At 30.7% G+C, this 14,831-nt stretch overlaps 1 protein-coding gene across 1 annotated transcript in view; it reads right to left on the bottom strand.

Annotated features, from left to right (window-relative positions):
• LOC118186679 (uncharacterized) overlaps positions 1-14,831 on the bottom strand; it is a 36,770-nt gene that overhangs the window by 14,592 nt on the left and 7,347 nt on the right. Inside the window, exons 4-5 of the mRNA XM_035356801.2 lie at positions 4,960-6,942; positions 4,752-4,804 (exon numbers count right to left, since the gene is read on the bottom strand). Of these exons, the coding sequence (XP_035212692.2) occupies positions 4,752-4,804; positions 4,960-6,942 (2,036 nt within the window). The remainder of the gene's footprint in view (positions 1-4,751; positions 4,805-4,959; positions 6,943-14,831) is intronic.

Genomic DNA, 14,831 nt, shown 5'->3' with positions numbered 1-14,831 from the left:
TCCTCCGTCACTAAACTAAACTATATGCCTTACCTAACTACCAAGTAATTTTGGAATGAAAGCAGTATCGTTGAAATTATGTCATTAATTCAAAATTTTAGAAATACCATTTCAAGGAAATGTTAGGTTAGAATAACTTTTTCCCACACAAGTATTATATTCTCATTTTTTTCTATCTCAATTATTTTGGAGATGATGCAAGGATACAGCTCATAAAGATAATCTTAATTCTTTGTATGGCAAAAAAAAAAAAAAAAAAAGATTTTAAGAGATTGAAATAAAAATGTTATTTTAAAATAAAGATTGATTAGATTGAAATAAAAATGAAGTTTAAATGCAATGCATATTTATAAATATGTGTTTATTATTAGACCAGGAAACATTTTTTTATTTGCAATGAATCTGAAAACACCAAAGGAAGTGTGAACTTGTGGAAGGTGAAAGAAGAGCTCGTTAGCCCTAATGGTCTAAATTTTAAGTTACACAGGCTCAAAGTTCACATGAGGCTAAAATTAAAATTGCTATTACCTTTTATTATGGAAAGAACATTCTATGTATCAGTTTCATGACGCCTGTGTTGATCATTTAACTTTTATTTAACTCTTTAAGTTGGTAATTTACCAAGTAACATTCATGTAATTTTCCAGGTGGAGTCATTACTTGGGTCATTCGATTCCAAAGTTCACACAATTTGCCCTTATTTTCTCTCTGAAAGCCCATGACAACTCTTGAAAAAAAATATGTGCACAAAAAATACAAATGAAAATATTACAAAATTATCTGCTATATGCAGCAATTACAAAATTCCTAAATACCTATGCAGCTTTTATTTGTTTTCTTCAAAATGGGCAGAAAGCCTACACATTCAACAACAGTTCTTGAACAATATTTTTAACATATTATTCAAATCAGATCCTACTGTTTACATAAAAACAAAAGTGCACATGAACACACACATTAACCTGTACAAAACATATAGTTTCATATAGCAAAAACATAGAAATTGAAAAAAAGAATACTCATGTGGAGATTATATGGATCAAATTTTTTCCTTTATATTCCTTCATGAAAACCAAGAAATGGCTAATGCATAAGCATATCTTGTATTCTTATCCTATATTATAAAAACGTCAAAAATATTAATACCATTGAATCTCTATATTACCCTCCTCATTTAGTGAGATAGTAATAATTAGAAATAATTATTACTATCTCACTAAACATGCAGTCGCTGATTGAGGAATTATATTCTGTACATTTTCTTCTTAGTGAAATAAAAATTCACATTAAACATGATCAAATGGCTAGCTTAAGAATGCTGTCTTTCTAATCTAATAGAATCTTACTAATGTGGGAAAAAATAAAGAAAGAAAATTCTTTGTAGGTTATATTTTTTACAAATCAACATAATTTATTGTTGATAAATTTATATTGTGATATACAGATGGAGGACAAAATAATGCAAACACCTATGAAAAAACATGATATATTTCACACTTGCAGTACAGCCGTGCCACCTAGTGAGCATGAAGAGGAAGGTATGAATCTCTCAACAGCAGTCACCTGCATTGCATGGTTCAATCGTGAGAAGTTGAACTGTCTGCGAGAAGTTGAAATGTCAGACCTGCCAAAGTTTCAAGGAAGAATGATAGTTGGAGCGCGTATAAGTGGAACATCGGTTACGGAAACAGCAAACCTTATGGGGTGTGCAAGGAGTACGGTATCAGCCGTTATGACAGTGTACAGGAAAGAGGGTAAGACGACATCTTTAAAGCACAACAGTGGCCGAAAGTCAAAGCTGGCTGATAGGGATAGACGGGTCTTGAAGCACATAGTAGCCCGAAAGCACAAGCAATCGTTATCTGAGATAACATCCGAAATAAGCAGTCATCTCCAGGACACCATTTCAACAAAAACTGTCAAAAGAGAACTTCATGCTGCGAACATTTATGGTGGAGTGGCAATTCGTAAACCCTTGGTGAAAGCAACTAATGCTTTCAAGCTACACCAATGGTGCAGAAATAACAAAGGCTGATCCCCACAGCAATGGCAACAGGTAATATGGTCAGATAAATCATCATTCACCCTATTTCAGATGACCGGATGCATTTATGTCTGGAGAAAACCCAAAGAAGTGTTTCATCCTGACTGCCTCTTGCTGACTGTGAAGCATGCAGGTGACACCATTATGGTATGAGGTGTGATATCTTGGCACGGTCTTGGGCCACTTCTTATTCTGCATAGGAGGATCACATCCAATCACTATCTAAGCATTCTAGGGAATCATGTCCATCCTTTTGTCCAGACTGTATTCCCTGGGAAGCGACCGCTTTTTCAAGACTACAACGCCCCTATCCACACTGCTAGGTGTATTCAAGAATGGTTTGAAGAGCATGACAATGCAATTGAACATCTCACTTGGCCCCCTCAGTTTCTGGACTTGAATATTATTGAACATTTATGGGCATATTTGGAGTCCAAACTTCGTTCCCAAACTTCGATTTCCACCTCCAGGACTTTCAGAATTAGAGACCGTTCTGCAGGAGAAATAGCTTAATATTGCTTTAAATATTGTCCATGACCTTTATGCATCTATACCATGTTGCATTCAATCTGTACTTCAGTCAAAGGATGATCCAATTCTATTAATAAAGGTTTTCCATTATTTTCACAGGTGTTCGTATTATTTTGTCCTCTATCTGTACATAAAAAACTTATAAAAATACCATTTCTAGCATAATAAAAAATAAACAAATAATTGAAAAATATTTATATATAATCAAAATTACTGTTCCTAAGAAGTTTATTCATATATATATATAAGAATAAATAGTAAAGTTAAATGATATTTAAATAATTATCTTGCGCCATTGCTGCAAGGAATGAAATTTGAATTTAACAAATATTCTCTCATTCATATAAAGCTAATTTAAATCTAAATTTTGAAAATTTAACTGTATACAAATAAAAGATTAATTATTGCTGCAAATTAATTTGCAATATCATTCAAATTCAGAGAGCATACATAAACTAAGTGCAAGTATCTAAAACCATGAAAAAATATTTAATAATCCAAAAAAAATTAATCCTAAAAAATTATATATACATATATATACTTAATTATAATTAATTATATATATATGAAATAATAGCAAGGAAAAGCCGGAACTGTGCTGATGTGTATGTAGATCCATATTGAAGAGGAAGCATTCCGATTGCATTGTATGCTAATAAAAATAATTTATCATATAATTTAATGGGAACAAGAGATCTTGATAAATTTATAAAGTACTTTTGACAATGCAATTAAATAATCCAATTTCATTACTTAGGCACCTCATCCCCCCCCCTTTTTGGGGGTGGTCTATCTGATGGTGCAAACGAGAGATTCTCAACCCTTTTCTTACATCAACCTCTTTTAAAAGAATAGTTTTCTTCATTAAATCCTTACATTTTTCTCTACACAATATACAGCATAGTCATAATACAAATAATTGCACAGAATTAACTTAAAGATAACAGTTAGACTAAGAATATGAACAAAAGTTTTTTTAAAAAATGGCTTATTACACTTATGTTTTGTTAGTTTTTGTATCATTATGATATAAACAAGTTTTCAGAAACAAAATCACTAATTCTAATTGCATAAAAGTTTGATTTTAATCAATGTGATGACTGCACTTGATTAATTTTTTATTGTGGTGGGTTGTTGTGAGATATTAACTGAAAACTCCGTAAACACTAATTTGGTGATGAAATATTTATTTATGAATTGGTTGTTTGCTTGAAAAGCCTGCTCCTCTGGCGAATTTGCTCAAAGTGTTTATACATATATACATATATTTGGCATAAAATTGCTAACTTAATTCTTAAATCCTCTCATTAAAAAATATTAAACCTGTTTCTAGTTTGTCATAAGAAATTACTCAACTAAATCTTGTTTCTACTATGTACCCTGGTTTCTTCCACTGCTAGAAGATTCCGCAAGTGCAGATTTTAAAACTGAATTTAAAATAAATCTGTCCTTAAAACTTTTATAACGAAAAGAACGTATGAGTTTCCCTCATTCTGAATATTTGGGAACTTTTACTAAGATGGCTTCAGTAATACATATGTACGATTTCTTATTTAGAATCAGAAGTAATTTGAGAATAAATTTTGCTTTTTTTATGAGTTTATTAATGAACAAAGAAACAGCAAAGAACAGCGAAATCCTACAGTTTCAAACGCAAAAGTATTAGAGCAGGTGTTTATTATACTTTTATGCCCATCATAAATAATTATTAAGAATAATTTTAAAACTGAAAAATATTAGTACTTTGAAAAGAAAAAGAGAAACATTAAAGCATGGAAAAAGAAAAACAGACAAGAAACATCAAAGCAGAAAAAAGTTTTATTTTCAAGAAAGAAAAATTTTCAAATAAATTTTCAAATAAATTGCATAGCTACATAGAAAATTATGCATGAAGCAGTTTAAGGTACAAGCATGTTAAAAAAGACAATGATAAAATTAAAAGTGGTAGGTCTTCAAAAAGTAAAATGAAGCAAGATTTTCTCCCCCTTCCCAACAATTTAAAAAAATTAAATCTAGGCATGCATGAAAAATTTTATTACAGGTCATCTAAAATTAAAGTGACAGAACACTATAAAGCACATGCCACTGGATCATTCCAAGGGTGAAAGAAAATGCATACAGAAGACATAGAAAAAGCTTGGCTAAAAAAAGCTTTCTATTTTACTCATATATTTACCTTTTTGGCAAGATTATTACCCAATTTTGCTTTCATCAGAATTTTTTCTCTAGCTATAAAAATAAAAAGAAATATGGAATAGGTATTTTTATTTAAATGAAAAATGAAAAATGAATTAAATGAAAAATAGTTTTCAATGTTCCATGTTATACACTAAAGGATGATTATTATAGTTTGTTATTTATTTATCAAATAGAATAAAACTCACCCTCCTTAACAGTAAGCTTCATTTTCTGAGATTTAGGATGGGCAATCTCATCACTAGAACTTTCATCATCTGTAAGCTCATCTTCAAAAGTAGACAGTTCACTGGTATGTACAGAGCTTACACTAACATCAGAGTCAAGAGGATGGACAGAAGACTGAAATTCTTTCTCTGGAGATGAGCAAAATCCTTCAAACTCAGACGATGAGTTATCTGACTGCAAGCTCTGATTATGTGGCTTCAGCAAAGATGTTGTCTTTTCACCAAAATCAATAGCTTTTTTAGCATTTTTTATGCTACAAGAAGTGCTTTCATTAGTTTCTGACTCAATATTTGATCTCTCATCACTGTCTTCACTGTCTGAATTTTCACTCTCACTGGAAGACTGTGTATCATCTAAGGAAGACATTTCTGCAGAAGAAGATGTGCCACATATCAAAGAGCCTGATGATGGAGGCGGAGGTGGAGGAGGTGGAAGAATTTGAGGACTTTGACATTTTTCTTTATTGCGCTTCTTCTTTTCTGTAAGTTTGTTAGAGGAATTCTCATTACTTTCTTCAAAAGTAGATAATGAATTTTCTTTGGATGTAGTTGGTGAATTAGTAAGAGAAGATCCAGAACCAAAACTGTCTGATCGAGATCCAAGTTTACTTGAATCTTGAAATGTGGAAGATTCTTTTTGCTTTTCCTCCAATGTGAATAATTTTGAATGTTTCTCTTTATGCTTCTTCATTAATCTAACATCATCCTTTGCAAGTCGCTTTTTATCAAAAACTTTTTTATCACTTTTATCTCTATCTTTCTGAACTGGACTATCTTTCTTGAAATGCTTACTAAACAGTTTTTGTCTTTCTTTAGTACTTGTTAAAGAGCCTCTTTCTTGATCACTACCTTGTGATGATTCATATGATGATGAATGTGGATAGCTGCTTTTACTTCCTTTTTCTATATTTGATGAAGAATCAGATCGCAGATTATCTGATTTCTGATCCTTTACATTCTTATGTTTTTCAGCTTTATCTAAGACACTCTTAGACTTTGCCACCAGATTGTCTTTCTTGGGAGTACCTGATTTTGATGAAGTCAATTTCTTTGAAGAAGATTCGCCTGTTTTGATGTTACCATCACTAGATTTGAGTTTAAGTCCACTAACAACATTCTTTTCATCTTTTGAAGATTTTACAGATTTTAAAGGAGAAGACTGATCTTTAGTTGAATGCTTTAGAGACTTTGAAGGAGTACTTTTACCAGATTTTTCACTTGAATTCTTAGAACTCTCACTGGTTTCCTTAGACTTTGCCTTACTTGAGTTACTAGTGCTTTTATGAGAACTTGTGGTTTTCAACTTTTGTTTATGTTTATCTGTGTCAGTTCTATCAGATTTGTTATGTTTATCAGATTCAGCTCTATCAGATTTGCTATATTTATCGGTTTCAGTTCTCTCAGATTTGATTTTAATGTTAACATTAGACTTTTGAGGAGTTGTAGTTAGAGATTTATTTGAAACATTTTCTTCAGATAAATTACCATCATTATTTTGAATTTTAGCATCTTCTGCTTTCTTTTTTTCTACTTTTATATCTTCTTTCTGACATTTCTTCTGAGCTTCTAATGTGTCTTTAGAGCCATCGCATTCTTCTGCTTTGATCTCTTTTTTTACTTTGGTTGATGATTCTTTAGATTCAATTTGAGGTTTTGAATCTGCTGCAGGAGTTACTGAAGTTTCTGATATTGATTCTACAGGTTCTGTTTTTACAAACTGGCTAACACTTTTCTCTTCCTTCTTTTTTTCTTGTTCTGTTTTTATAGACTGGCTAACATTTTTCTCTTCTTTCCTTTTTTCTTGTTTTCCTATAGCATCTGGATATTTTGGTTGAACATTTTCTGTCTTGCTAACTGGGGGATTTGGAACTGTTTGCTTTATAGCAGTATTATCAGTTTTAGTTGGTTTGGAATAGCTAAATGCCAAAATGTCAGCTATAGGATCTAAAAAAAAAATTTTTTTAAAAAATTATACACATGTAGTAAGTAAGATACACAAACACAAATAATAATAGTCACGCTATTTTCAACCAAGTACCACAAAAGCAGGGATTTTATTTAACAATTATATATTGGTAATAATAATAAATACAGCAATTTAGAATAGCAATTTTATTAACTTTCTACGTATGTAACATAATACATTTTTCTGCAAGAACAGATTAAAAAATAAAGTATGGAACTGAAAAACCTATGACTATCACCCAGTTTCTTGAATGTATCTTCCAAACTGTAGTTAATGTAATAATATATTTATGGCTACAAGATTATTAATACATCTGCCATCCAAACAGTAGTTTCATCATTATTTTCAAATATCAGTATTATAGTTATTTATATTATATTATACATATTTATATACTAGTCATTTGAATTTAACAAATATTCTCTATTCGTATAAAGCTAATTTACAATTAATTTTAATTTTAAAATTTTATTGCAAAAATAAGATTAATTATTGCAGTAAACTAATTTACAATATAATTTTAAGAGCATATATAACTTAAGTGCACGTGTCTAAAACCATGAAAAAAATATAATATTCCAAAAAATTAATCCAAAAAAAATTTTTTAAGAATTTTTAAGGCTAAATTAACTTGCATAAGTGAATAATTGTTGAGCAGGCAGGAGACAGATCTTATCAAGGGAAAGTTGCCTCCAAACCTAACTGTTACTCAATTACTAACTCCTCAATTACTAACTAAACTCAATTACTCAATTTGTGTTTCGTCATCCATATCGGCAAGGGTATAGTAATATTCAAAACCAAAAGCAAAACCAAATGGTAGTGAATTACTAAAAAAGAAATGTAAACTAGTGGGAATTTTGAGAAATTTAGCAAATAAATTGACAAGGAATTAAAATATTAATTAAATGTGAATTGCCAATATAATTAAGAGTATAAAACCAACTATTTTAAAAAATCAAAGTAATTTAGAAACTCTTACTTATTGGAAATTTCCCGTACATGAATTATGCATGTAAACCAAAAATAAACTATATACAATCTATGCCTTCAGCATGATGCCAGGCTAAAGGCCACCTGCACAAATAGCTTTAGCATGTTTCCCACCCATCAAGCATTGGCGCATTATACAACATTATTGTTGAAGAGCCAATCACGTATTGATGCATGGTGCGGGGGTGATATCTCAGGTTCCAATCACATGCTGGTGTAGGAAAAGCTATGCCTCATAGTTTACTCTCCAGTTTAACTGACATTACATTTCAAATATGTATGCTGGTATTGTCAAGATAAGAAATCAGTTGTAAATGCATGTGACTTTGAATAATTTCTTTACTTGTGTTGAAAATATAATTTTGTAACATGAGTTGTACAGATGACAGTTTTGTACAGTCTTCACATAAAAAGAAAAGTGCAGAATAAAAAACCTCTGACAGCTGATGGAGTTGCAAATTTGTTGGCTGAGCTATTGAATGATTATAGTTTGACCGCCTCATCCACGACCATAAGCGTAAACACGCATGCGCCATTCGGACTGAATTATTTTAAAAGTAGGGTGGAAGGATGAGGACTTTCTTTCCCTCGAGCATATTAATTATCTCTTTCCAGATGTGAATTCATGTGACCTATCACGTCACAGCAAGTAATAATGTCCCTTTTGGACGAGTCTATGTGTTTTGACAGAATGTCAGCCAAGGTCGTGTTTCAGACGGTCGAACTATACACAACTGATTTTAGTTATGGCAGTGATAGTGGCGAGGAATTCTTTCATCCTAAAGATACCCATGTTTTGGATTTAGAAGATAAAGATGACAAACATATCAATATTAAATTTCAGTTGCTACAAACATTTGTTTCCACATACAATGAACTATTTTCTGTCTCCATTATCCTCTTATATTCTGTTTAAGCATCGCATGCTATGCTTTACATCTGTAATCTCTTTGCATTCCATGAACTTGTATTTTCGGTATTTGTTTATTAGCGCAACCACTTTGAAGCAATTTGGTGACTTTTCACAGAAATAATGGTGATTCAGTGAATTTTCGGATAGCAACTTACAATGGATATGGTTACCTAAACCGTTATGCGCATAGTTCCCAGACTTCTACTAAGATGGTTGCGATGATAAGCAAGTCCCATATTTTGGGCTGTAAGCAAAGTACATATTCAGATTAAAAGATAATGAAAAGATACATACAAAGTTGCAGTGGCTGATGATCAGCAAATATTTTAATATCAGCTGATTGTTATATGTCAACAATTTATTTCAAAAACACAACAATTATTTATAATTTTCTTGCTTAGCAACATTTATGAACAATGTGTTATAGCAACATGTTTTTCTTAAACAACAATTGTTATTGCAAAAATAACAATAATACTTCTTACAATTATTAAAATGGTGAAACTAAAATAAGAATTTTTACTAAAATTATTGATTACATGCATGCATGTTTGTTATCCAAATATATAAAATTTAGAATTTAGAATATTTGAATGGCGGGTACTTTTCTGTTTCACCGGTGCAAATCTTGCCAAGCAGACTGCAAAAATGTTAGGGCATCACAATATGTACAATCCATATAAATATACTCTATTTAGATATAATTACACATTTGTTTTTATTATTATTAGTCCAAAGGGGCTTTGTCCCTGATGGACTATTGTTTTCGTTCTGCAATTTTGTGTCAAATCACTATAAATAGCGTATCACTTTTCAAATTGTTGCCACCAAATGTTACAGCCCTACATTATATTTAAAGCCCTACATTATATATAAATTAAATAATGAAGAATCTGCATAAATGTATGTATGTTTCTTGCATTGTGATAAAACAATGTTACCTAGAGCCATCAAAATTTGGATAACGTAATCTTCAATAGAATATGGGCATGTAGAAGCCCTAATTTGAATTTTAAATTTGTTTTATTATCGATTTCATATTTTGTAAAACTTAACAAATTTTTGATTAACAAACTCAATGATTTAAGAATGAGCAATGGCAACACTCTAAGGGGAGAACCTTTTTTTATCTCCAGCATGCGGGACTGTGTGTCGGAAATTCTAAAGATATCTCATTTTAAAATTATTTTGCGACATTACTGTTGAACTGAATTTTATGATTTAAGTGCAAAGAACATGATATTTAATAAATAAAGGTAACACACAAAATATTTTTAAAATGCCCCTTTGGATGTAATTTAAAATCTGAAACCTTTCAGATTTTTATATATTTATTTTTAATATTATCGTAGCCACCTTATGGTGCCTGCTCCATGATGTCCTCCGAACACCTGCATTTCTGAAATATGCCCTCCTAATAAAAAAGGTTGGCCTAATTTATATTTTTTATCCGTCTTGTTTTCAAATATAGTGAACAGCTTGTTTCATAATCTACAAAAACTTCAAAATTTTATAGCGGATATATGTTTTGAATGTTGGAACTTGAAATTCTTTAAAAGGAATATAACACAGCAAAATAAAATTAAGAAAACCAACTTTTAAAATTAGATTGCTAAAAAAAATGTGCATAAACTAACAAAACAGAAGAAATTACAGTAAAAGCTCAACTCGGGGAAAGCTCGAGCAATGCCAAATTCCATATAAGTAGAAATTTCAGATAGTTGAGCATATAAAAAATAGAATTCAAGAAAATCCTAAGCAGTGGGAAAATTTTCAGCCACAAAATTTTAAACATAATCGATTATCTTATTTGTTTTAACTTGAACATTAAAAGTCTACAGTTAAAATTATATAATATTTTGGAAAAAAAAGGCACTTCAATCATAAAAACGGACATATTTCAATTATTACAAAATTCTGCTGAACACTAAAGTTGGTGGAGATGTTGCCAATCATTCCAACAGACGTTTAAACAAGCATATCATTCTTAGTTAAATAATAAAGAAACAAATTATAGTTTCTGGTAAGTCAAAGGCTGGATAGTTGGGCTTTTACTGTATAAATAAAACAGAAAATTTCATTGCAAATAATTTGAAATGTCATTCAGTTCTTAAACTCTGTCGTTTTATACATTAAGTGAGAAAGAATAAATTATATAAATCAAATAATATGGTAATCAATGCAAAGTCTATCCTTTTTTTAAAAAAAAGATAGAGAAAAAACACAGTATTTATGAAATGGCAGAAAATTTCTATAAATGAGTCTGATTTCTTAAAGAATACGGTATTGTTTTAAATTCAAGCTGCATTTTTATTAAGAAAGTTTAACAAAGCTCTGAAAGTGAAGATGTTCAAAGTGATAGTATAATCTGAAGAAGATTCTCAAAAATTAGGCAGTTTATTATATTAACACTTATCCAAGAAAGCATTTTTTTTTTTTCATTTTTCAATACATATTATAAAATTATTTTTAATTTTTATTCATTTTCCTACTTTTTAATTTTAAAATCTTACTGCAGCTTACATTTGAAATAATATGGCAATTCTTTCTAGCAAAGTGGGGTTAATACGAGAGAATGAAGAGATAATTTTATGATCTGTGAAAATTTTAAGACTGTCTAACAAATACATTATTAGATTTTTAAAATAATAAACAAGAAATGGGAAAAAAAATTACCAAAAAATAGCAAATTAAATTTAAATTCCAGTATAAACTTTATTTAAAACAATTTTTTTTCAACTCTACCTGGCGTAAACTGTACAATTCAAAGATTTTTTAGTTTCTTTGTAAAATAAAGATATATGCAAAAACTTGACAAAAAAACCACTTTAAACTTAAACAAAACAATCTAAAGTGTATTTTGAAAAAAAATCACTTCAGGGTGCATGCCTTCACTGTCCAGAAAAACATATTCCAAATTTCAGAACTCTGTTCCTATCCATCACTAAATTAATACAAGGAATTATTCACTCCCTCACAGATTCTTAATTTTATAACAAAAAAAATAAATAAATAAATAAATCTGATGTGTACACCACAAGAATTCTTTGCACATCTGTTCATTTCCTCCATACCCATACACACTTTTTGTTTCACTTCAAAGTTATTTCATCCGAAAGTGAGATACGATCTTACAACTCAAAGTGCCCTTTTAGAGCTGCAGATTACAATAAAAAACAGATGTACACAACTATTCTATTCCTTTCCTCCATACCCATACACACTTTTTGTTGCACTTCATTTAAAGTTATTTCATCTGAAAGTGAGATACGATCTTACAACTCAAAGTGCCCTTTTAGAGCTGCAAATTGCAATAAAAAACAGATGTACACAACTAGATGTTATAGTAGTCCCATATACAAAATATCAACATTCTACGACTAATTGCTTTAGAATTAACAGAGTACATATGCATACACATCATGCCAAAACTAGTCAAAAGTCCCAAATACAAAATTTCAGCATTTTACTGCAAACTGTTTTGGAGTTATGCAACATATGTCTGTATAGACATTAAAACAGAACTAGACAAAATGGATTCAGAAATGGTCAAAATGGATATTTCCATTGAAATACGAAAACCAATACTTTTCACGATTACAATACTTCCTTTATGGAGTAAAAAAGAAAAGAAAAAGAAAATTTTAATTATGATTATAATAATGCTGCTGTGTAAATTCGTAAGCTGAAAAACCTTCCAACTGAACAATAAAAATATCAACAAACTTTATACATTTTCTCTTGTTATTTGCTCCAAGAAATAGTCCAAATAATTTCATCTGTATCAACATGAGATCATACTATCAAGAAAAACATTTTTAAAAGAATTTCACTCAATGCAGTTTCTAGACAAAATGCCTACAATTTCTCCAATTTCCCCATGTCTGTTGAGATTAAGTATATACTGCAACCTATTATTTTATATATTACATAAAGTTCAACATATGTACTTTAAAATTTCCTTTGGTCATTAAAATTATGTACAAATTCCAATCATAAAAAATGAAATACAGTACAAAGTCTGAAATCCAGACGTCCATTATCCAGAATGATCTAAAATCTGGACCTCAAAGCCACAAACATTTTTTTTTATCACGCATGTGCATTTGATATTTTCTTCCATAATTCCACGTGGAGATTTTCACTTAAAATTCTTATTCTTAATTTCACTTAGGCACTAAATAAAATACCTTGTTATGAAAAAACAATCATGTAAGCATAAATTTGTGAGATTAATAATTTGGCTCCATAGCTGAGTATCTACTTGGCATACATCTTAAATCGATACATTCACCTATTTTATACCCCTGATGCCGATCTGGCGAGTCATTATTTATTATATTTTGCTTTCATCACCACGTTTATCAATACACGACAGCTTCAGTAATTACTCATGCTGTGATGTCTAAACTTTTTTTGGTACTTTTCCGTTTCGGCGGCGCAAATCTCGCCAAGCAGACTTTATTGGCGACAACACACACACACATAAAAAGTGTTAACAAATGTTAGTTCTAAGAAGTTTTTATTTTGAAGGTATGAACATTTTAATATGGCTTAAAATTTTGTAAAAAGACATTAATTTAAGAATTTGCTACGCTTTCACGGTACGACAAAAATCTAATTCTCTCAGTAATTATCTACATTAATTTCAAGTTATATCTTAATTTGGAATACAAGTTTAAATGCAAGAATTATTTCAATTCGTACGAATAGCTTACTCAGAAATTATGTAAAACCGCAGTGCTTTACTTCGCTAGTGCATTCTCATTAGAATTGATGAATTTAACCCTTGACTTTGCCTTTTCTATATTTTCGCCTTCGGGTGAGTGGTGTGATTACATCCTAATTGACTTAATTGCCGCGAATGGCCTTATGGTATAAATTTGAACTATCTGGGTCAAAATTCTATGTAATTGTATACCAGTATTGAAAGAAACAATCAATCGATAAGAAATGGCTGCGAATTGTTTTGAAAATGAGGCGTAAAAGATTACCAGCGAGGATATTTCGTTTGGTATCGGTTGTATCATTTTTGGCGACTTTATCGCTTGCGCCGGCAAAATGGAAAAGTACCCTTTTTTTATATTAGTAATTGAATAACAAGAGTATGGCAACCTTTTATGCTAACATTATGCTTGGCGACGATTATAGATTTTTAAATGCTCTAAGAAATGTTGACAAGGAAAAATTCAACAAAAATTTATTTTCATATGCTAAAAATAGATTTTGTTAATGAAACTCATAGGCCAAAAGATTAAATTTAGTGCTATTTGAATTAAGAATAACTGATATGTTATTTAACATAAACTCAGAAGTGTCGGCAGAATATGTCGGCATCGGACAGCAGAATTTAGGGTAGACGAAATGTTTGGAATTTGGGGAAGCACCGAGCGGCAAAATTAAGGGATGAGAAGTATTTATGATTTAGGGAAAGCACTGGGATCCAAAGTTTAGGCACGGTGAAAATTTAGAACTTAGGAAAGCAGAATTTAGGACTTATAGAGACTGAAGCAGGCGGTATCGAGCGCCGGCCCTAAATAAAGCCTTAAGTATATGTGGGAGTTTATTTATTCATGACTCCGATTAGTTTGAAGCATGTGCAAGAAATAAACATAGGTACAGTAAATACCTAATACAATTCAAGCTTAATTCAGTACGCAATAGGAGCAAGACAAAATTTAGCAAAACAACTTGGCTTTCGTCGCCAATCTTGTGATACACAGCCAATAATGTATAACGGAGGCTATTAAGCTAGGCTAAAATTATCTTTACTAATTCTAAGGCATTTCAGTTAATGCAGCAGATTGCACTGTTCTTTAATGTTCTAATTTGTTCCAGCTTTTTATTTTTTGCAGACTGTTATTATTACGGCAATTTTATAAAAACTAAGCTTGAACTTTTGATTATGTCAAAAAGAGTTTCCAATTCTGAAGCTGCCAAAGGATCTACAAAGCGAAACAA

The sequence above is a fragment of the Stegodyphus dumicola genome, chromosome 7 (genome assembly GCF_044657685.1).
Source record: "Stegodyphus dumicola isolate Sdum_Otavi_A_Nest chromosome 7, ASM4465768v1".
NCBI classification, from domain to species: domain Eukaryota; kingdom Metazoa; phylum Arthropoda; class Arachnida; order Araneae; family Eresidae; genus Stegodyphus; species Stegodyphus dumicola.
The sequence above is the reverse complement of the archived record's forward strand: the minus strand, read 5'-3'. Positions and strand labels throughout refer to the sequence as shown.